This window comes from Parasteatoda tepidariorum, chromosome 2 (genome assembly GCF_043381705.1).
Source record: "Parasteatoda tepidariorum isolate YZ-2023 chromosome 2, CAS_Ptep_4.0, whole genome shotgun sequence".
In the NCBI taxonomy this organism is placed as follows: Eukaryota; Metazoa; Arthropoda; class Arachnida; order Araneae; family Theridiidae; genus Parasteatoda; species Parasteatoda tepidariorum.
The window spans coordinates 9,643,520-9,665,517 of record NC_092205.1 but is presented as its reverse complement, the minus strand read 5'-3'; the positions used below and the strand labels follow the sequence as shown (position 1 = coordinate 9,665,517).

The following is a 21,998-nucleotide window of genomic DNA, read 5'->3' as shown; positions in this document are numbered from 1 at the left end:
ACGACATTTCCTAATTTTACGTTCTAAAACACCATTTTAAAGATGGGGACAGAAAAATTGAAAAATAAATGCACTCCTTAAAGTGATTATTATGACAAAAATTTCCTTTTTTTTACAAAAATAGATTATTAAATTCATTGCAAATGCATAAAATGCCGCAAATGTTTGCTTCTTGGATTAAATGCCACATGGAAGGGAAAAAAAATTTCAATCCTATTAAATATTAAATTTGAGCGAAACATCGGTTAATATGAGATGCCATTTATTTTCTCAAGGAAAACAAGGGAAATGGAGGGTCGCAGACGAGAGGGAGAGGGAAAATTCCATTTCGAAGACTGCTCCCGACAGCTGACATGTCAGACTCCGGAAAATCCCGGAAACACACCCGAATCGGCAAAACTAAACCAATTAAGGAAAATATTCCAGAAACATTACTGAAACAGTCGGGTGGGACTCTTGGCCACTTTACGCTTGACTTGTTACAGAGGAATGCAATTACGAGAAAAGTTCAGGGGGGGGGGAGAGGAAAACACTTGGAGAGAAATGATCCCCCCCCCTCGCTTTTATATACTTAAAAAACTTTGCGAGGTCGTTTTCATTTCGAATACATTTCGAACGAATTGTAGATAAAACAACAAGAAAACAGCTCGCTTCTCGCCCCCTTTTTACTTATTTTTATTCCTTAAAGAAATAACCGAATTTTGCTGAATTGAAAAATTCGATCTCGACCTCTTTTATGCTAATTTGATGAAGAACAAATTTATTTATTTTTTGTCTTTAATGCGTTTTGCCCATTTTCTCGTTGTATGTTTTGCTTTCTTGTTTTAAATTTATATACTTGAGAACATTTTCCTTTGATTATAACTTTGGAAGTAATGTCTTGGAAGAATTATGCATTTTAAATGTCAACTGTTCTTAGAAATGTCATACTGAAATTAAATATTCACTTTTAAGAAAATGTCAGAATTACTATTTAAGAGTTTGCTTCGCTTTCATTGAATATTTTTAAAAATGACAGAAAATAAGAATATCATGGAAAAAAGGAGGCTTGTTTTATTGCAGTAAAATATTTAATTTTGCTGCTAGAGAAGTGATTAATTATTGAATCCTTTTATCGTTTATTTTTTATCATTTATTTCTTAGAATATATAATTAATTTAGCTTAAAATTCTTGGAAAACTCTTAACTTCACGTTAATGTTTGGTTTTATATTTTTAAAAGGACACGAAACATAAATTTTTTGAAAAAGATATTTTAATAATATTTCAATAATTCCTTTTTTTTTTACCAATATTTCAACATAATAATTTTTAAGCAAAATTCTAACAATTATATCGACTACTTAGGATTGACTGTCAAAAAAGAGGTCGCTTTTAAGAAAGTATCAGAATTACTATAAAGATTTGTTCTTTAAAGGTTTGTTCTGCCTTTCTTAACCATTTTTAAAAAAAATACGAGGAAATATTAACTAAAAAGATAAAGTATTTCGCTTTTCCTTTTTATTATTGTTAAATATTTTTCTCAACGCCCTCCTGGGTTGACATTCGTCAATTCAGGTGTATTAGGGTGGATTTGTTGGCCTCTCTTTCAAGGGCACAATGTTAGGTAGGCCAACGATGCTCCCACAGTAAGAGCAGATAGTACAGAGTATAAAAGAACATCCAGTCCGAGATTCGAACCCAGAACCTTTTTGATGTAGGGCCAGTTCCTTAACCCTTACACAGTCCTTTCGGCATTATTGTTAAATATTTAATAAAATATAAATCAATTTTAAAGTGTTAAAATTACGGGGGAATCAAATATTACTTGTGTTAAAATTATTTGTGATAACATTATAGGAAAATGTTTCATTTCTGATGCTACATTTTTGAGCTCGTAAAAGTTTAAAATTTACGGAAAAAAGGTTATTTTTGTCTCAAAAATATTTTAGGCATCCTTATACGTGTTGTTCGGTATTGGCATATTTGTCATTAAGGTCTATTAATGTATTTAATTATTGTATATCTATTGATGTATTTAAATTTTAATTACTGTAAATGCATTGCATGTGTAAGAAGCATAAATCAATATATTTTTAACATATTGCAGCAATTATATTCCCTATATCGTGCTAGTTTGCATTGACTTAACAATATTATCTCAATAGAAGATTTTTTCTGCCCTAGAAAAATTCTGGTAAAATAACCGCTCTGTGATATTTCCGTTAAAAAGTGCTGGTTAATATTTAAACCATTCATTTCATACATTTTCTATTCATATGATAATGATTCACCCGAAATTCTAGTTTTCAAAGTTATAGTTCATAATGCCTACACGTTTAGTAAAAAATACAAAATTGAAAAGTTAATTTAACCGAATAATTATACATGCCCTAAGGTATCATGATAAAATTACCAAATTTTACCACATTTGCAAATTTTGTACGCATCTTATAAAATCATACGTTTTTGTTAATTTTTTTTTTTTTTCATTTTGGTAAAAATTACCAATCTTTTTGGTGTTCCCATAGAGCCCGAAACACGATGGATTTAGCTATTTTGATGGATTTGATCATATTTTTTTTCAATTCAGTTTCTTTTTTCAGTTGACCCTTATATCTAAATTTCATATTGATTTTAAGTAATTTTGATGCAAGTTTTATTTAATAATTTCAATGTTATTCATATGACTGTTTCATTGAATTAAAAATGGCAAAACGTTTTGATAAAGGGCATAATTTTGTAAAAATAGTGCAATTTTACGAATATTGAAATTTTAATTGTTTCTTCTATCTTTGTTACTTACGCATTCACATTTATTATATTTTAACATAAATTATCATTTATGGATATTTAAAAGTTTTTTTTTTTTGAGAAGCTCAGTATAATATATTTTGAGAAACTTTTAATATCCCTCAATACACATCAATCCTCAATACATATCCGTAATATTACTAAATATATTGGTGCAATGTTTCATTCCTTTTTTGTAACAGTTAATGGACTTTTCCTCAAATTTGAAATTTGTTGTTTTGCATAAGGGAACAGAGAGTTGTGATAACAAAGCATAAAGCATTTTAAAAGAATTTGGAGTTTTAAAAATCGCAATAGAAATTAAATACGACGCAAGCATTTACAGAAAAATATATTTATTATAATAAAAGTATTTTGCAAAATGTAAGAAAAAAATTTAAATAACTCGAAAAAAGAATAGAAAATATGAACAATTATTCTTCACTATCTACTTAATTAACTATGGTTTTCAACATGCAACAAACTAGCAAATACGAGTAAAAGTATTTTGCAATGTTTCAAAAATATACTTAGAATTTTCTGTATAATTTATAGCATAATAGTACTTATCTGTTGATAATGAGCCGTTATGTAACTTATACTCTTACAGGCATAAAGTTTCACACAAAATAGGTCTTAATAATCGTACCTTACTTAAACATATAACTCTTGTAGATAGAATGATTAGAGATTATTACCTCATTTTTATACCTTTTTTTAATATGATTTTATAGAGAAATTATCATCGTTAATTCACACTATCTAATCGTAACCCATGTGTGCATAAATTTATTTTAATTCGTAAACAATATTAATATAAATTCGCTCAGATTTATAAATATTATGTTTTACTGCTTGCAACTTCTTTTAATAAGATTCGTATAGATTTTATGATTTTAATTTATCTAAGAATAGCAGATAAGAACCTAAAGGGAATAGAAAGTTATTAAATTTTCTTAAGCATTTCAAAACATAACAAAAAACTTTTTTAAAACTTTTATGCAATCATTTGTTCCATGTCAGATACAAAACAAATGCAACGAAAACATTTACGACGTAAACCATATTCCGAACTAAAGCAGTCACTAAATAAAATATATTTTATTGCTAAGCTTCCAAAGCAAGGTACTTTCAGAAATTTTAATTTATCGTAAGGAATCTAATAAAATGTTAAGTCACAAAGTAAAAATGGAATAAAGTTATTAAACTATGGAAATGAAATTAGCTCGCAGCAAGAATCGAATAATTGAAAAATGAACGCACACCAATGCGACTTTTACATTGTTTTCAACGTTGCAGTTGCAGTTATATTTCTCAAGCTTATTTTTATAGAATTATTTTCACTGCATTCTTATCGGTTGAAACTGAAAATCAGAACTCCAATAAATGCCTGGGAGCAATGCATGAGCTCGGGGCTCGTGCGTAATCAAGGTTCGAAAAGTCATTTTTGTGAAAAACTTGCTTTTCTATTGAATCATAAATTTCCCTTCCGAATTTCAGAGTGAATGCAATCTATATCTGCGTTCATGCGATGGAGATTTTTGAGTTCTTTTCAGGAAATTGGTTTAAAGAATTCGTTTGCTGTGGTGTAAACGGCATTATTCCAAACATCCATTTTAGATTTCGATATGATGATAAAATATGCCAGCCAAGCAAGAATTTAAAAATAGGAGTTGGCGGAACTTATTTTAATAACCGTATTTTATTTCACGAATATATTTCAGTTTAAATTCTTTAAAGGAACCAATTAAATCTATATAAACAAATGAAAAGAATGTGTCGGAAAACTACAGTCAAACTAAATTATTATTGTGAATTCAGATTTAACGAGATAAACCCTAATACGCGATACTGTTTTCAGTTGTGCGATGTCAGTAATTTTAATCATAGGTATTTAGCTTCATTAGTGTAATGCTGTGCAAAAATGAAAGAGAACACCTTAATAACGCTTAAATAGGCTCATGGATTGGTGCAGAAAATATATTGAATTACTAAAACAATCACAAAAACATGATTTTTTCGAAAAAATACCTTTTTTATGACAGAATTGTATTTACGATCCTCAAAACATATTAAGGGGTACATATGTACCCCTTAGCCAGTGATATGCAGTGACATCAAGTGATGGCAGGTCAACGTGAATTCCGCTCCCCGCTCGTATCGACAACAGCGTTTATGTAAAATACCTTCATAGTAGACGGATCATATGTTCGAGTCAAGCTAACCGTGGGAGTTTTTCGTGTTTTCTCTCACCGTTTAACGCAAATCGAAATGTTTACTACAAAATAAAATGTATCCCTAGAGCAGCTCTGTTGTCTATTAATTAACTAATCTCTTGCCTATCATCAGCTAATTAAACAGTTGAAAGAACTATTTTTTAAACGAAATTATCTTGATAATAAATTTTATCATTGTTTCACAGCCATGGCGAACTTGGCGAAATCACACATTAAGGAATCCAAACTTTCAACCACTCTTCTGTCTTAATTATTGAGACCATGTTTCTCAGTTATTGAATATCTAGTATGTTTAGAGACTCAAGAATCGAATTTCAACAACAACAAAAAAGTCATATTAAATCAGAAAGAGTAAGTTTAGTGATTGAGTTCGTTACTTAAAACATCTTTTGCACTAATTAATTAGCATATATAAGCTCAGTCCGTCAAATGATGAAGAATTGCCTTTTAGTGCTTCAATTATTGAGTGAGCTCCAAGACATGGAGCTTTTGGTGCTCGCTTCTAATATCTTAAAATATTAAAAAGTAAACAATCGTTTGACGATCAATTTTTCGAATGATCCCGTTCTTAATGTTTCCGTGACGTCATTATTCATTATTTAATTTTAAGTTTTTTTTATCGATATTTTAAATAATTTTATCAGAAAAACACAAACTACAATGAAAAAGATAATAACATAAAGAATAATAAAATAGAATTCACAATTTTTAGAAAATTAGAGAACATTATTATTAAATCTGATTTGACGTTCTGCTTAAAATGCACCAATCAAATTCTCAATTTCTATGGATGTATATTTCAAATGAATTTTTATTTTGATGAAAAATTCGGTACAAAAAATACAATAGGTTTAGTATTGAAAAATAGTTTGTACTAAAATGAAAAGTTTGTTTTCAAAACATTTTAATCCAAAACAAAATCGTTTTCCTGTAAGCAAAGGAGTAAGGTGGAACATCTCCATTCTCCTCTTAAGATTAAAACCAGGAAAACATTTTTGTCTATTAGCAAATGGTATCGTCAGAATATCTTTGAACGAGTTCTAAAAATTCCAAGTCAGGGAACTAACCCATTAGTTTAAAAGTTATTTAGGTGCTTACAACTTTTTTTTTTTTACACTGAACGTTGTATAATATCCAAAGCTCATACACTTTCGTCTTCAGCGTGAAAGAATAATGAAAAGTGATCCCTTTTTAAACATTTTTAATGTAATTTTGTTTCATTAAAAATTTGTTCTCGTAACGAGTTTGACTTGATTTTTAGGATACGAGTGTGAAAAATCAAGAGAACAAGAATTTTATTACGAAAAAAAATATATCTATGTGAGTAAAGAAACTTCATATTTGAAATATTATTCAGTATGTAATGTAGTTTCAGTTGAAAAAGAGCTGAAAACTCTGATTTTTCTGTTAAAATGTGTGTACAGCCGCGAGAGCACAGGGGAGAGAGCGTTCGCTTTCCAATGAGGCGAATCGCGTTCGAATCCCAGTCGATACGAATTCGGCATCCGGCTTGCACCGATCACAGCGCTGACGTGAAATATCCTCAGTTGTAGACGGATTATGTGTTAGAGTCCCCTTGCCGTCAGGCTACCAGTGGGAGGTTCTCGTGGTCTTCCTCTCCATGTAACGCAAATGCTGGTTAATTCCATCAAAAAGTCCTAAACGAAGGGAAATTTCTCCCAATACTCGATCCAGGAGTTCCCTTGTTTTCTGGATTGAGTTCAAAATTACAAGGCTACGGAGTTGAACATTAATAAGCGTAAACCCAAAAAAATTGGGTCGGCAGTTCAACGACGGTTTTAAAAAAATAAATAAAATATGTGAAGAAAATAAGAAAATTATAGAAGAAATTATAGAAAATTATGGAAGAAATTGTAGAAAATAAGAGAATTATAGAAGAAATTATAGAAAATAAGAGAATTACAGAAGAAATAAATAAGAAAATTAATAATTTTCATTAGGAATAAAAAATTTCCGTTTTTCTTAAAGAAAGCTGGGGAAAACATTTCAAATCAAGTTAAATAAATATTGTACAAAGCGGTTTCCTATAATGCATAATCACTGCAAATATTAATTCAGTAGAAACGCCAAAAAATTCTTTCCAGAATTCCTTGTACTCTTTACCAAAAAAAAAAAATTTGATGGTTCTAAACTATATGTTTTACCTGTAAAATGAATTACATTGTAAAAAATTCCGGCAAATAATGGCAAAATGTACTTGCTTTTTAAGTTAAACATCCGTAAAATCCATTTTATCATAAAACTCATTTTAACCGTAAAATTTATACCGAAATTTTTGCAAAAATATTTATTTATTACTGAAATTCAGTTATTTTACAGTAAATATTGTTGTAAAAATGACGGTATATCAGATTTGTTGTTCCCTATAATTTTACGGTAAAAATAAATTTTAGGATCAAAGGTATTGGAATCGAGTAGTGGTACTTATTAGCATAACTTGATCGAGAATTTTTAACAATGCAGGTTTCAAGTTGAGTTGAAATCATGATATTTTATAATTTTCAAAAAAATAATTAATTTAAAATTATTCCGTTTTTCTTCATTTGGTGTATTTCAGTAAGCTTTTACACTTCATGATAGTATGTACATAGCAAAACAAATTAACACGAATTTAAATCCAAAAAAATAATAATAAATAATTAAAAACTAGAAAAGCATAAAGTCGTTACTGGGACCTGAATTAAATTATAATGCGGTTAGCTATCTGATGAAAAAAGGTTTAGTGCAAGCATAATTAATACAAAGATAATTTAAATTAGTTAATAATTAGAAATACCCATTTTGGTTAAAATGCATTTATAACTAATGTCTCATGAAATAATTTTATGAATATCCAACTTTGGTAAAACAAATAAGCATATCTTGACGATATCCGCTAAAAGCGATTTTCTCAAGTGTTACATTTTTTTAATTTCAAAAACATTTATTCTTAACATTTTTACTTTGTATTAAAAAGCAAACATGCAAACAATTTTTTAAAAAAAATCATTTTAAGAAGATAAAACAAATTCAATTGGCTTACGTATTGTAGCATATAGGTACATAACTCTCTAATCAAATAAAAAATGCTATAAAAATAGTTAAGGAACATTATTTGGAAGTTTTTCTTGTAAGTCATTAAAATTCCTAAAATTAAACTTCCCAAAAGTATAAGTAAAATTCGAATAATTCTTTTCTTTCCAATTTAATTTATTCTTTGTTCGCAATATCATTAAAGAAAAGATCTCTTTTCCCAGGCGGTTATCTTCTTATCAAACTCCGAAACCTTCGATTTTAAAAGAAGAAAAAGAACTCATAAAGAATTTTCAGTTTTTTTGGTTTCAAGAACTGAATCTTCTAAAATGTTAACTCGCTAGAGATTAGACCCAGGAGAAGAAATTTGTCTTACCTGAGCCGAAGAACTGTAGAGCATTTTCATAATTAAAGTCAACTTTTTCAAGAATACATTATGAATTATGAAAACTAAAAGCAAGAAATAATTATAATTTGCTTTAAACTGCCGCTTTTTAACTGAATTAATAGAATTTTATAAACTCCGTATAAAATATGCATACGTCATGCATTTTAAACAAATTTTCAATTTTGCAGAATACGGTACAGTACATCTGGGAATACTGACTATTTTTTAAACATTAATATTAAGCGACAAAGAAGCATAACCCTGCGCTTCCTATAGTTTAAAACAACTTATACAAAACGAATGAAAATTGCTAAGATAAAAAGCTTAAATTCAGGTGTGATCAATTTTAATTTTTAAAACTTTTAAAGGAATATTTTTTCTGATATTTAAATATTTGAGAATTAAAATGTAAATAACAAGTTAACATAACAAACTAATAAACAAATAATTAATTAGTTACATAAAATAAACCGAAAATATGTGTTTTTATAAACTTTAAAATAAAGTATTAAATTAAATTAAAATATCATTTAATGTATTAAAATATTTCCATTAATTCTTAGAATATCGTAAATTAAACTACGCTTATTTTTCTTTTTAAATGTAAAATGTTTAATACTAAAGTGCCATTACTTAATTGAGAAAATATATAAGTAACTTTTAATGAAAGCCTATTAGTAAATGAATTTTTAAAAATAAAATAAATTGCTGATAATTTTTAATGTAAAACTGCATTAACTTAAATCAGTTTCAAGGATAAAGTTTGCACAAAATAATATTTAACTCTTATCCTAAGCCCAATTTATGCAAAATTGTTTTTTTTTTCTTAAATTTTGCTTCAACAATTTTTCATATTAAGACACTTTATTCTAATGAATTAAAATGAAACCACTAAATTACGTCTATAAATATTTGTTGAAAAACAAGATTTAAATATTTTATTATGAAATAAATTAAAAAACTATGTACGAAATACAACATTTTATATTATTTAAAAGAATACATTATGTACTAATGATTGTTAAGCATCCTTAATAAACAAGAAGATCTCCGTTTTTTTTTACCTTTAAATTATGTTTCAACAATTTTTTATATTTAGAAACTAAATTTTAACGAATTAAAATGAAAATATTAAATTACTGGTAACTACGAATTCTGCTCCAACAGTTTTAAAATAAAACAGTTTTCACCGACCACACTTTTGCCGTAAAATATATTCCGTTACCGACAGATCATGGGTTAGAATGCCCTTGACGCTTGGCTAACCGTGGGAGGCTTACGTGGTTTTCCTCTTCGCATTACGCAAATGCGTTTAAATTAAAATAAAAAGTCTTCCACAAAGGCTATCCCAATGCTTGATCCAGGTCGAATGCTTGTCGGAAAATTCTTGTCTTCTAAATTAGGTTTATACATACAAGGTACAGTACATTACAGTACAGTACATTACAGTACAGTATTTTACAAGGCTACCAAGTGAGACTATGATAGTCGTATACTTAGGATAGGCTCAGCTAATCAACGCCGGTCATAAAATAAAATAAATTTCTCCGTAGGTGTGGACTATTGACAGAAAAAATAATTTANCTAAAGTGCCATTACTTAATTGAGAAAATATATAAGTAACTTTTAATGAAAGCCTATTAGTAAATGAATATTTAAAAATAAAATAAATTGCTGATAATTTTTAATGTAAAAATACATTAACTTAAATCAGTTCCAAGGATAAAGTTTGCACAAAATAATATTTAACTCTAATGCTAAGCCCAATCTATGCAAAAAAAAATTTCTTAAATTTTGTTTTAACAATTTTTTATAATAAGAAACTTTATTCTAATGAATTAAAAATGAAACCACTGAATTACGTCAATGAATGAATTACGTCACTGAATTACGTTTTGTTGAAAAAAACAATAAATAAATATTTTATTATAAAATAAATAAAGAAACTATGTACGAAATACAAGGTTTTATATCATTTTAAAGAATACATTATGTACTAATGATTGTTAAGCATCCTTAAACCCAAGATCTCCAAATTTTTTTTTACCTTAAAATTATGTTTCAACAATTTTTTATATTTAGAAACTTAATATTAACGAATTTAAATTAAAGTATCGAGTTACTGGCTAATACGAATTCTGCTCCCGGTTTGCATAGATCACACTTTTGCCGTAAAATATATTCAGTTGCCGACGGATCATGGGTTAGAATCCCCTTTGCAGCCTGGCTAACCGTGAGAGGTTTACGTGATTTTCCTCTTCGCGTTATGCAAATGCGGGTAAATTAAAATAAAAAGTCTTCCACAAAGGCTATCCCAATGCTTGATCCAGGTCGAATGCTTGTCAGAGAATTCTTGTCCTCTAAATTTGGATCAAAATTACAAGGCTACCAAGTGAGACTATGATAGTTGCAGACTTCGAATTGGCTCAGCTAATCAACGCCGGTCATAAAATAAAATAAATTTCTCTGTAGATATAGACAGCAGAAATATTAAAATTATTTCCTTCATGAGATAAGAAAGAATTCCAATGCACCATTACGTGCTGTACTACTTCCTCATGCACCTCTTAAACCGCCATAACTTGAGTACCGTACAAGCTCCGTCACAATAATAATTAACATGACTATATGCGGCACCATACCGCAATTTATGTTTGAAATTTTTGCAACCATTTTGCACCGCGAAAAAACTATGGTCATAATTAGCAGAATGGTGAAATTTACTGTGTGTTTCTGGTTCTATGGGAACACCGCAAAACATGGATAATTTTTATCGAAGCGCTTTGGTATGATTTACTTTGGTAAAATTATCAATAAATAACAATTTTGAATTTCTGATAAAATTTGGTAATTTTAGCATAATACCTTAGAACATGACATAAAATTCATTTTTTTGCTTAAATTTAGTTACTGCCAGTTTTGTATTTTTTATTATAAAGGCATAGTAATAAGGACTATTATATTTGAAACCAGTATTTCCGGTAAACCGTTTTCATAAGAACCATAAAATTACCAAATGAATTGTTTAAATACCATATATTTTAGCTATATTGTCCAGAATAATGAGTTTTTTACTAGAAATATCATGTCTATACAATACAGTATTTTTGCTAGAATTTTTTTCTCGGTGCAGAAAAGATCGAAAGCAAATCTATATAATTACCACATAACTAACTTTTTATTTCTATAAAAATAAAAAATTAGTCTAAATAAATACTTAAACGTACAAATAACTAATCAACACTTCTTGCATTATCCCTACCTAGCAATATAAATCGAAATAAATGCTTAACGTATAACTAATAAATTAATAGTATTTAAATTATTATTTATGGCTAACCTAACAAAATGAATTATTATAGATAACTATAGTGTTGTTAATTTAGATAGATCTTAGTGTCGCGTAAGAAAAATAACTATATAAATTGTTTAATATATATTATTCGTTAGTCGGAGATTTTATTCAAGCAACAATATTTGTTTTAGCATAAATTAAGATAACTAAATTTCTATCGAGAATGAATTTCCACAAAATTTCTATACGGTGAATCATTTTTGGTAATTATCTAGGCAACTACGATTGGTAAAAGTAATAATACAAACAAAGAACTTTTATCTCCGAAGAAATATAGATTTAAGTCACTATGTTTCACATAATCCAAAAATTAGATTTTTATTTTAAAAAAATACTATGCGTAGCTGCTATATTTACCTCGATATTTGGTGAAATGCATAATAATGAAGGTAATATTCAATCGCTTTGTTAGTGACTACTAAAAAAGCTGTTCGGTAGTTTTATATAATTACTTTTTCATTCGTGTATTAAGTTTAGTTTTATCCACATTTGATTAATGTGATCTCACTAATGCTTCCTTGGTAAGCTATTTCAAAAAAACCGAATAGTGAATGATTGAAGAGCAAATTGTAGTATTTGTGCCCCAGTCTCCGCATCATAATCCCTAACCGTACTTGGACTTCTATATTAGAGAACACAAAGAACCTTTGAGATTGAATCGGAGAAAAAGCAATTTAATCAGGAACCAGAGTTTTCAATGCTGTCCATACCTCAGTAAAATAAAACATTACTGAACAATCATAGCGTGTCATGCATCAGCAATTTTTCATTCTTAAAAAAAAAATTTATTGTAAAAAAATGGGGGGTTTTTTGCTGCAAAATAATGCAGTATATAATGAGCTAAGACAACAAGTAAAGGTTATTTAAAATTTCTCGGAGAACATTTATCACTGATATATTTAAAATACTGAATATAAAACTAATATGAAAATAAAACTAATATTGTAATAGCTGATAACGATATTGCTTATACTCAAACTATATTTGAATCACCTATCACCTAGATTCTCATTAAACTGCAAAACATTAAATCAACCACATTCACTAAATTTGCCGATAATAAATCTTATTTGTAATTTAATGACATTCTGATATGACGGAAACAATATAAAACTTTTAATCAGTTCATAATAGAAAAAATAATTAAAATCTGAAATAGTTAAATAATAATGACGCTAGGAAATTAATTTCCTGTTGAAAAATAAATAACTTCTCGCGAAGGACAAGAATAATTTAACATTCGGGTAATAAGTTTTTATCGATGATTAAACAAAGTCACTGGTTTGCAACAATAAGATGTCATAAAAATATTTTTTTAATAAAAATATTTCGAAAAAGTAATTTCTAAGACTTGCATATAAAAAACTTATAATTATTTAAAATTGTTAATTAAGCGTCTACGGCGTTATCACGTTGCTTTTAAATGCATTTTTTTAATGTAAAAAACTCATTAGTAGTAGGTCGCAGTAAAAAAAAAATTTTGAAACTTTAACAGTTTCCTCACTGCCAAAGCATAAAACAGTAACATTTTTTACATTATAATGTAACACACTCCGAAAGCAATAAATGGCACAACATGTTTATTTTCAGCTAAATATATTAGACATAAAGTTGGTTTTCGTTTGACTCATATAGTATATAACGTAAAATTTTACATTATAAGTTTCTAAGGTCAATAAAAATTATACTCGTCAAATCTGAAGCAATTGAATAATAACAGTATACACCGAAGAGCCATTACATTATGACCACCCTTCATCTATAACAATGGGCTCGCCCAGGTTTTTTTGGTTTCTCGCCGAGGAACAATGTTTTCATGGAGCACATTAGGACCCATAATTCTCATAGAATAATTCCTGACGTCTGTAAGCTACTTGAACATAGTTGCAGACCAGGTTCACCCATTCATGGCAACAGTTTTTCCTGCGGGGGATGGTGTTTTCTAACAGGATAATGCACCATGTCATAAGGGTCGAAACATCGAGGAACATTCCAGTGACTTCCAAGTCATGTCTTGGCCCCAAAATTCATCTGACCTTAATCCAATAGAGCATTTGTGGTCCTACTTGGAAAACCAAAATCGTGCTGCCACGCTTCCCCCTCACAATGTGAGGGGGAAGCGTGGACCAGTTGGTGAGCGCTTGGTACCAGATACCTCAGTCTACCTATCAGCACCTTGTGAAATCAATGCCACCGCGGAAGCTATCAGTTTTGAGAGCTAAAGGTGGTCCTACATGTTATTAGCAGGGTGGTCATAATGTAATGGCTCTTCGGTGTATGCAAAAATGTTACGCACATCAAGAAATTCATTCCATTCTCCTAAATGTTCTTAGGATATAACTAAATAAGCAACAAGTAAAATTGAAATTGCTGATCTCCTGACTAAGCTATTGGGATCATATTATCCAAGTTTCAACCCTTTGTACCATTGAAATTGGAAATTAGCATTTCATGATGGGTCATTGGGCGGTCACTATATAAAGCGTCATAACTCTTCCTAGAATGGAGTGTACAGTGTGGAATAAAGCGCACCACCCTGAATAACTTTCGATCGGATCTTCACGTTCTAGGACTTAATCTTAATGGTTCAAGGAAGTGACCCCAAATATGATAATTAGTCAGTGCAGACGAATTACAAAAAATTACGAAAAAAGTTACGAAATCAAACACAAAAACCTACTTTCTTTGATTAAGCAAACCATTTTTCGTGGGATTCACATTTCTGACTTCCAAAAACTAGGGAGTAACAGCAATCTGGTAAATACACTCTCTGTATTTAGGTCAGGAAAACGATCCTAAATTTAGACCTCTTAATGTAGATTTCATATTTTGCGTATTTTGCCATATCTCCAGAACTTTTTAAGCGTGAAAGAGTTTTGCACATGGGTTATAAATTCATTATTCAAAGAAAATTCCATGCAAACTTGAGTAAATATTCATTATATTCTATTTGATAGTGGAAAAAGTTTGAATTATACGGTATATAATTTTTTACATGATTTCAAAGAATATAATTTTACATGGCATAGTACAAAATATGAGCGAAATCTTTCAAACAAGCCCTGAAAAATCAAATTTTAAAAATCAGTTTTTTAAAGTTCAAATTCTTTAAAACTATTTGTCCAATTTTGCTCAAGTTTTGTATATTGCCGTGCAAAATTACATTTTTTAAAATGATGCAAAAAATTGTATACCATACATTTCAGAAATGTTTGGCCATTATTAAATAAAATAATAAAATATAATAAAGTAAAAAAACATGCATAATAAAAAATAATAAATATTTACAGAAAACATGCTTTTGAATTGGACTACCTTCGGATAAACGAATTTTTTTATCGTGTGAAAAAACTGCTTAATTCCCTTTAATTTGCTTAAAAAGTTCTTGAGATATGAGAAAATACGAAAAAAATTAAATTAACATGAAGGTGCCCAAACCTTCGATCGCCCTCCTGACCAAACTATTCGGATCATATTTTCTAGATTGCGGCTATCCTCTATGTTATGGGGGTTAGAAATTCAAATTCATCAAAAAAATTGGTCAAATAGTTCCTGAGCAAATCAACTTTTTAAGAGACGATTTTTTTTAAAATTCGATTTTCTAGGAACTATTTGAGCGATTTTTCTAAAATTTTGTATTTTGCCTTGGGAAATTATGTTATTTAAAACGCTGTAAAAAATTAGGCACCTTACAATTCAAAATTTTCTCGATAAATAAAATAATTAAAAATATAGTAAATGTTTATTAAAATCTATTTTTTGTATAGAATCATCTTTGAACAAATTATTTTTACAATTGTGTGAAAAAAATTTCAATTCTCTTTAGACGTTCTCGAGATATAGAGAAATACGCAAAAAATACCATTAAGGAGTCTTAATTTTGGACTGCTCTCCTGACTAAACTATTGGGAATATATTTCCCAGATTGCGGCTATCCTCTATATTTCGGGGTTCAAAAATCCAAATCCGTTGAAAAAAATGCATATTTATTCAGAGAAAATAAGTTTTTGTGTCCGATTTCGTAACTTAAATGCACTAATATTTGAGATTACTCCCTGAAACTATTAAGAATGAGTCCTAGAAAGTGAAAATCCGATCATTAAGATCAAAAGTTATTCAGGGTAGTCAGTTTTTTTTATTTTGCGTAGTGTACAACTGTGGTTATGAGATTATTCTACTACGAATCCAGAGGTCCTTAGTTTGAATCCTGCCGACAGCCAACGAAAATCTCTTTCACATATTTTTCCTCCACATCACTTTTAATTTATACATTTTGTCCAAAAATGAGTAGATGCACTTTCAATTTTGAATACATGGTTTTTTTTAAATTCGACTATTATTTGCTGTTGTTACTAATTTTCAGAAACTGTTTTTTTACAGTGCATGGAAGATTTTCGCGTATTTCTTCGCGTGTAACACAAATGTAGTTTGAGGTCTCTTAGAACCTCTAATGCAAAAGCGCAATTGGCCTTCCACTTTGATCCAGACAGTATCCTTGTCTTCTGGGTTGAGTTCAACATTTTTCAGGCTTAATAATTAAATTTTAAAAAGTGCAAATCTGACTTGACAATACTGTTTAACGGCAGTTATAAACATAATATAAATTTCTAAACTACATCCCCTTAACCTATACCTTCACAAAAAATATCGATAGTTTCAATAAGTTTGATTAAAAGATTAATCGATAATCTAATTAATCCTAAAAATTAAGACAAGTTTTTGTTGTCTCTAATCAGAAAAATAAATAATAATTCAGAAAAGTTTTATTTATTTATTTATTTATTTTACAAAATCTCTTCCGAACATAAAATAAAATACTATTTAAACAGCATTAAAAATAATTTATACTGCACAATTCAAAAAAAGTTTAAATAAGTAAATATTAAAAAAAAAATTTCCTTCTTAATGTGGGCTCTGTAGAAAGGATAAATGGAAGTCTAAACCAAAAAGACTGCAAAATGGTTCAAGAATCAGAAATTACTATAAGTTTAACTATAATAATGACTTTCCTCTCATTTATAAAACCTTTACTTCGCTATAATTTAATAAAACTTCGTTCATTAAAATTATTTCTTAACTATTCTTTAATATTACCATTTCAATGATAGTTAAACCTCAAATAAAGTAACACAAATACCGGTGTAAGAAACTGTCTTTTTTTGCATAGCAATCTTAATTAACTATTAAAACTCTCGCTTTTTCTCAAACGTTAAAACTTAATTAATGTTTTTGTCGAGGCAATTTGAAGGCTTTACAAACTAAGAAATTCGTTTTTCTGTTTATAATTTTATTTTAAAAATAGAATTAATTTCTTTAATCATAAAAGCCAGTTAAGTCAATGAATTGTTTGAATTAAATGTAAAGGCGAAGAATTACCTTTTTAACCACATGGATTTCGTAAATTTTTTTATGCATTCTTTAATCAATTTAACCCTATCAAGCGTTTTTTTTTTCTGTCTAAATTTTTCTTCTGTCGTTTTGCATTTGAAACCCGATTTTTTTTTTTTTTTTTTTGAGAAAAGCCTTTTTTACTTTAATATTGTTTTCATTGATGTAATTTCAGCATCATTATTTAAGTGATATGTGTAACTATTTTTTTTAAAAAAAGCATGCATTTTACATTATTTAACATAATTTTAAATTATTATTTTCCTTTAATTACCTTCTTAAAGAAACGTTACTTTTCGCACTTTACATTTGCTTTAAAATATTACACCGATTTGTTCTTTTTTTTATTTACATTTCTATATGATTCCTTGAGAAGTTTTTACAAAACACAAATTCAGATGTGAATTTGAATTCATTATAAGAAACTTTTATTGCCGTTACATTTTTTATATAATAAGAAGATTTCAACAAGAAAAGCTGTGCTTAAAAAAATTCATTTTACCTGAATTAATTTTTTTCTTTTAATTTTTAAATAAATATTTTCCAAAAAAATACATTGTTCTATAGTTTTAATTTTGCACAATCATATAAGTCGACTTTTATATATATTCAAGAAAATTATCTCTATTGCATTAAAAAATATTATCTTAAAATATGGAAAAAAAAGCTGTTTAATTAAAAAAAATTTCACCTTACCTTTACCCATCTTTGATCTTTATTTAAAAAAAGCCAAAACTTTTCACTGAGGAAGATACAACACAATTTCTTCACTATTTTACAAGACCTAAAAACGAATCTTGACAAAACCTACAAACAAAATCCGGATAAAAAACCGCTATCGCTAAGAGGATGACAAAACAGTTTGCAGCGACGAACACAGCTTTACAGTTGCAAAAGAGAATAAAACAGTAGATCACTGACCACGCTGCTTCAAAAACATCAACTGCCGATGCAGAGTTGGCGCTTATCTTGGGCTTCCGATCGCAGCGCCACCAACGTCATCTTTCGGCATTCTCTGGAGTTTTTCTCCAACAAAACAAAGTGATTGACGCAAAGAAAGAAGTTTTATGAGAGAATAGTCGCTCAACGCATTAGCACTATTTCAGGAGAAAATATTAAGGTTGACTTTCCTTTGTTGTGTTAAAGTGTAAACAAAATTTACAATTTCTGTTAAAATATGTCAAAAATAGGAGATATTTTTCTTGAAAAATTTTAAGAGTTTCTATTTTGTTGATACTTTTATAAGTATCACAGCAAAAAGATTATTTAAATCATAGTTTATAACAGAAATGCTAAGTGTTAAATTTAGAAGTAAGAAAATCGATGGTAGATTTTCGTTGATTACAAAATCATTCTAACAATAAATCTTATTTTTGTACATATATTTTTAATCAGAAACTAAAAATTTATATTTGATAATGTAAGGCCCATTCATAAAATAAAGTTAACTTTTCTAACTGCTAACTTTTTGACGCTAAATTTTCATTAAACATATTTTTCATACATTTTTCATTGTTATGTATTAATTTGGGTCGAAATAGGTGAAAAATATTATATTTAGAAATATAACCTATATTAGCAATACTATATATTTAGCCATATAATATATAGCAATATAAATAAATAAATATNAGTGCAGCGCCACTAATTTGCATATTGCAATTTTACTCAGCTACTCTTAGTGGACAACATATGCAAATTTTGCACGGTTTGGCTTACTTTTGAAAGAGCTATCGCTATTTTTGTGATTTTTCCTTAATTTATGATAACCAGTGTATATATATATATATACAGTTCTCCATTTTTGCATTAAAGGTAATTTTTTCTAAGCATGGCACATTTCCAAACATTAATTTTCTCTTATTTGCAGTTATTTAGAACTAAGAGAAGCAGTAATTCGTCATTTGAATATCTTTAATTTACAAAACCAATAATTGATAAATTTTTGAATAAGAACGAAAGAAATTATAAACTTCTTTTTTTTTGGCGGGGGGGGGGGTTGTATTTCAGAATAAATATGATCCCGAGAATCTAACAGATTTTTTAATAATTATTGGACTGTTTTTTTTTTTTAATTAAAAAGTTCTAAAACAATTTTACTTCTAATTATAGCGTCAGAAATACATACATAAAAGAGACACCTGTTTTCCTTATGTGGTTAAAGTGTTGGTAAATTTCACTATTTCTGTTAAAATTTACTTTTTTTCTTATTATAAAAAGGTAATTGTAAAAATATTTTCTTAATTATTTAATGAATTTTACAAATGAAAACAACAAATAGAAAATATGCATTCATAAAAAAAAGAGTATAATCAAAAATGTATGGACAACTATCACAACTTCTGTTAAAGTACGTTAAAAATTACTTTCTTTCTCGCACTCTTCATTGCATGGATATAAAAGTATTTATTTCTTTAAGAATAGTTTTATACAATACTGTTTCATAAAAGAAATTATAAATTCAACTGCGTCTATTATAAAATCCTTTCAACAATAAACTTTATTTTTAAACATATTCATAATATGTTTTTATTCAAACATTAAAAATTCAGATTTGACAATGCGAAAATAATCATTTATAAAATAAAATTTGTGAACAATTTTATTTATATATATATAAATATATATTCATGATAAATTTTAGTCGAAACTCTTAAATTTGCATTAGATAATCGAAAAATGATTTCGAAAACTGTTAATGAAATTCTTTTTTGCTCTAATCCAAATCTTATTTTAAAACTGTTGACAAAAACTTTAAAGTATAGAAAAACACTCATCCAGCATTTTTCTAAGAATTATTCTAAAACTAATAATCAAATTTTTCGGAACTAATAAGCAATTGATTAAGCATGCCTCTATAAGTACTATTTAGTTTTTAAAAAATTCTGTTTGAAAACGAAAATAAGAAAAATATTCCAAAAATTCACTATTTACAGAATCGATTAATCCATAATATAATGAACTTATCACGTTTTATTGATTTTTTTGTGGTGCAAAGAAGAGAAATATTTGATACTCTTGGATCAGGTTTGTATCTTTTTTTCTTTTTTCATTAGCTATATTTCTTCGTGTTAGAGCTTATATAACGTAGAATTTTATAACTCTCTCTGCTCCTTGACTGAACTTGCTTGGTTATCCTCCTCTCCTCATTGGACAAGTTTTCCGTTATTAACTTTTTACTGTATTTTGATTGGTGCTTTACTATTCCTCTCCCTTCTGCGTACTTTTATTGTATCAAAATGCAATCTGTCTGTTAAATTTTTTTTTGTTATTTATGTTGTAGCGCCTTAATTGGCATTACATTCCCTAGCTTCTAAAATTTCTTCAATTTAATAAAATTACTTTTTAATCTCTCCTGATCTAATTTTAATTAAATTAAACCAACTATTTAATTTTTATTCCATTTTATAAAAAGATAATATAAATATTTTATTCTTTTCTTAACAATCAGTGTAACGGTTCATAAAACTCATTAATTCACTGTCGTGGCGACTGAATCGAAAGCAAAATCTATTTATAACTCACTATTCTTTATTTCTTACTACAAAAATGCTTCAGTTACTTGGTTATGCTTATTCCAACAATCTTTTTGGCGATTAATTTTCTCCAAATTATTTTGAATTTTAATAATAATTCAGGGGGTTGACTTCATTTTTGGCTATGTTATCTTTCAATCAATCGCCAACCATGGATCTCTTCCCATGTTCCTAACTGTCCGTTGGGAATAATTCTTCTTATCTTTAGTTCGGAATTATTGGCGATTGCACTGGGATGCTTTTGCCTCTAAGCCTCAACCGTAGAAGTTTCATATTTACAGAAATTCTTGATGATAAGAGAATGATTCTCTTGATTCCTTTGAAGGACTTCCTTTCTTTTTTTCATTATTTCTAAGTATGGCCATATTCCCAAAATAATTACTCAATTTTTCTTAAATAAATTTTTTTATTTTTCAGTGATAAATATCTCTACTTCCTAACAAAATTCAGAGATATCTCCCACGGCCAAAAATTATACTTAAATTCTACAATGAAACTACATCCACTAAACAATTAAGAATTTATACTGAACTGCTATGAAATATGAATTTTTATTACAGTTTGAATTAGATTTCTCGCTCAACAATTAGTTTTCTATAGATAGTATCAGTCAATATGGTAATTCTTCTTACAGAAATGCATCAAACATTAATGACTTAAGTATAAATTAGAACTTACAGTTAAAATAAAAATATTTTTTCAACATTGATTTTCAAAGTGCAAGTGATCTGAACATAAATTCTTTTGCGAATCCATGGAAAATTCTCGCTGTTCTCAGACAAAAAGATTCGCTTCATTAAGCAATCTCTTGTGTACATACACAACCACCCAATCACTCTGCGCAAACGATAACTTTGGCCAAACTTTTAAAATAAATAAAATTGGAAACCGTGCTTCGTTAACTGAAACCGTAATCCACTCTGCATTCACTCATAGCGAAACAATTAAAATTCCGCGTTTATTTTCCGCTTAGGGTATTTTAAAACCTCAAAGATCTCATTCGGGCAATGAAAACTATTTATTTCTTTTACCCGATTCTGTGTTATCTCCTGCTTTTCGAAAAACAAGAAAGCTAAACTTTCAGCTCAAAGAAGGGTAATTAATTTATGTCTCAGTCTTGTTTTCTCTAAATAAATTAGGAAATATCGTAATTTCCTCACATTCAATCTGTCTTTTGATCAACCATGTTAGCAGAGGATGGCTTTAGAATTAGCTTTGAACTATTTTATTCCAACTGATGAAAGAGCTAATTTTCTCAAATAATTTTTAAGTGGAATTCGAAACATGAAT

The 21,998-nt window shown here is 28.3% G+C and overlaps 1 protein-coding gene across 2 annotated transcripts in view; it reads right to left on the bottom strand.

Moving 5' to 3' along the window:
- Positions 1–18,120, bottom strand: part of LOC107448812 (carboxypeptidase D) — a 233,923-nt gene extending 215,803 nt beyond the window's left edge. For both annotated transcript variants that reach the window (XM_021146849.3, XM_021146846.3), the window contains exon 1: positions 17,869–18,120. In XM_021146849.3, coding sequence (XP_021002508.2) covers positions 17,869–17,878 — 10 coding nt within the window. In that variant the 5' untranslated portion in view covers positions 17,879–18,120. The remainder of the gene's footprint in view (positions 1–17,868) is intronic.
- Between the last annotated feature and the right edge of the window lie 3,878 nt (positions 18,121–21,998).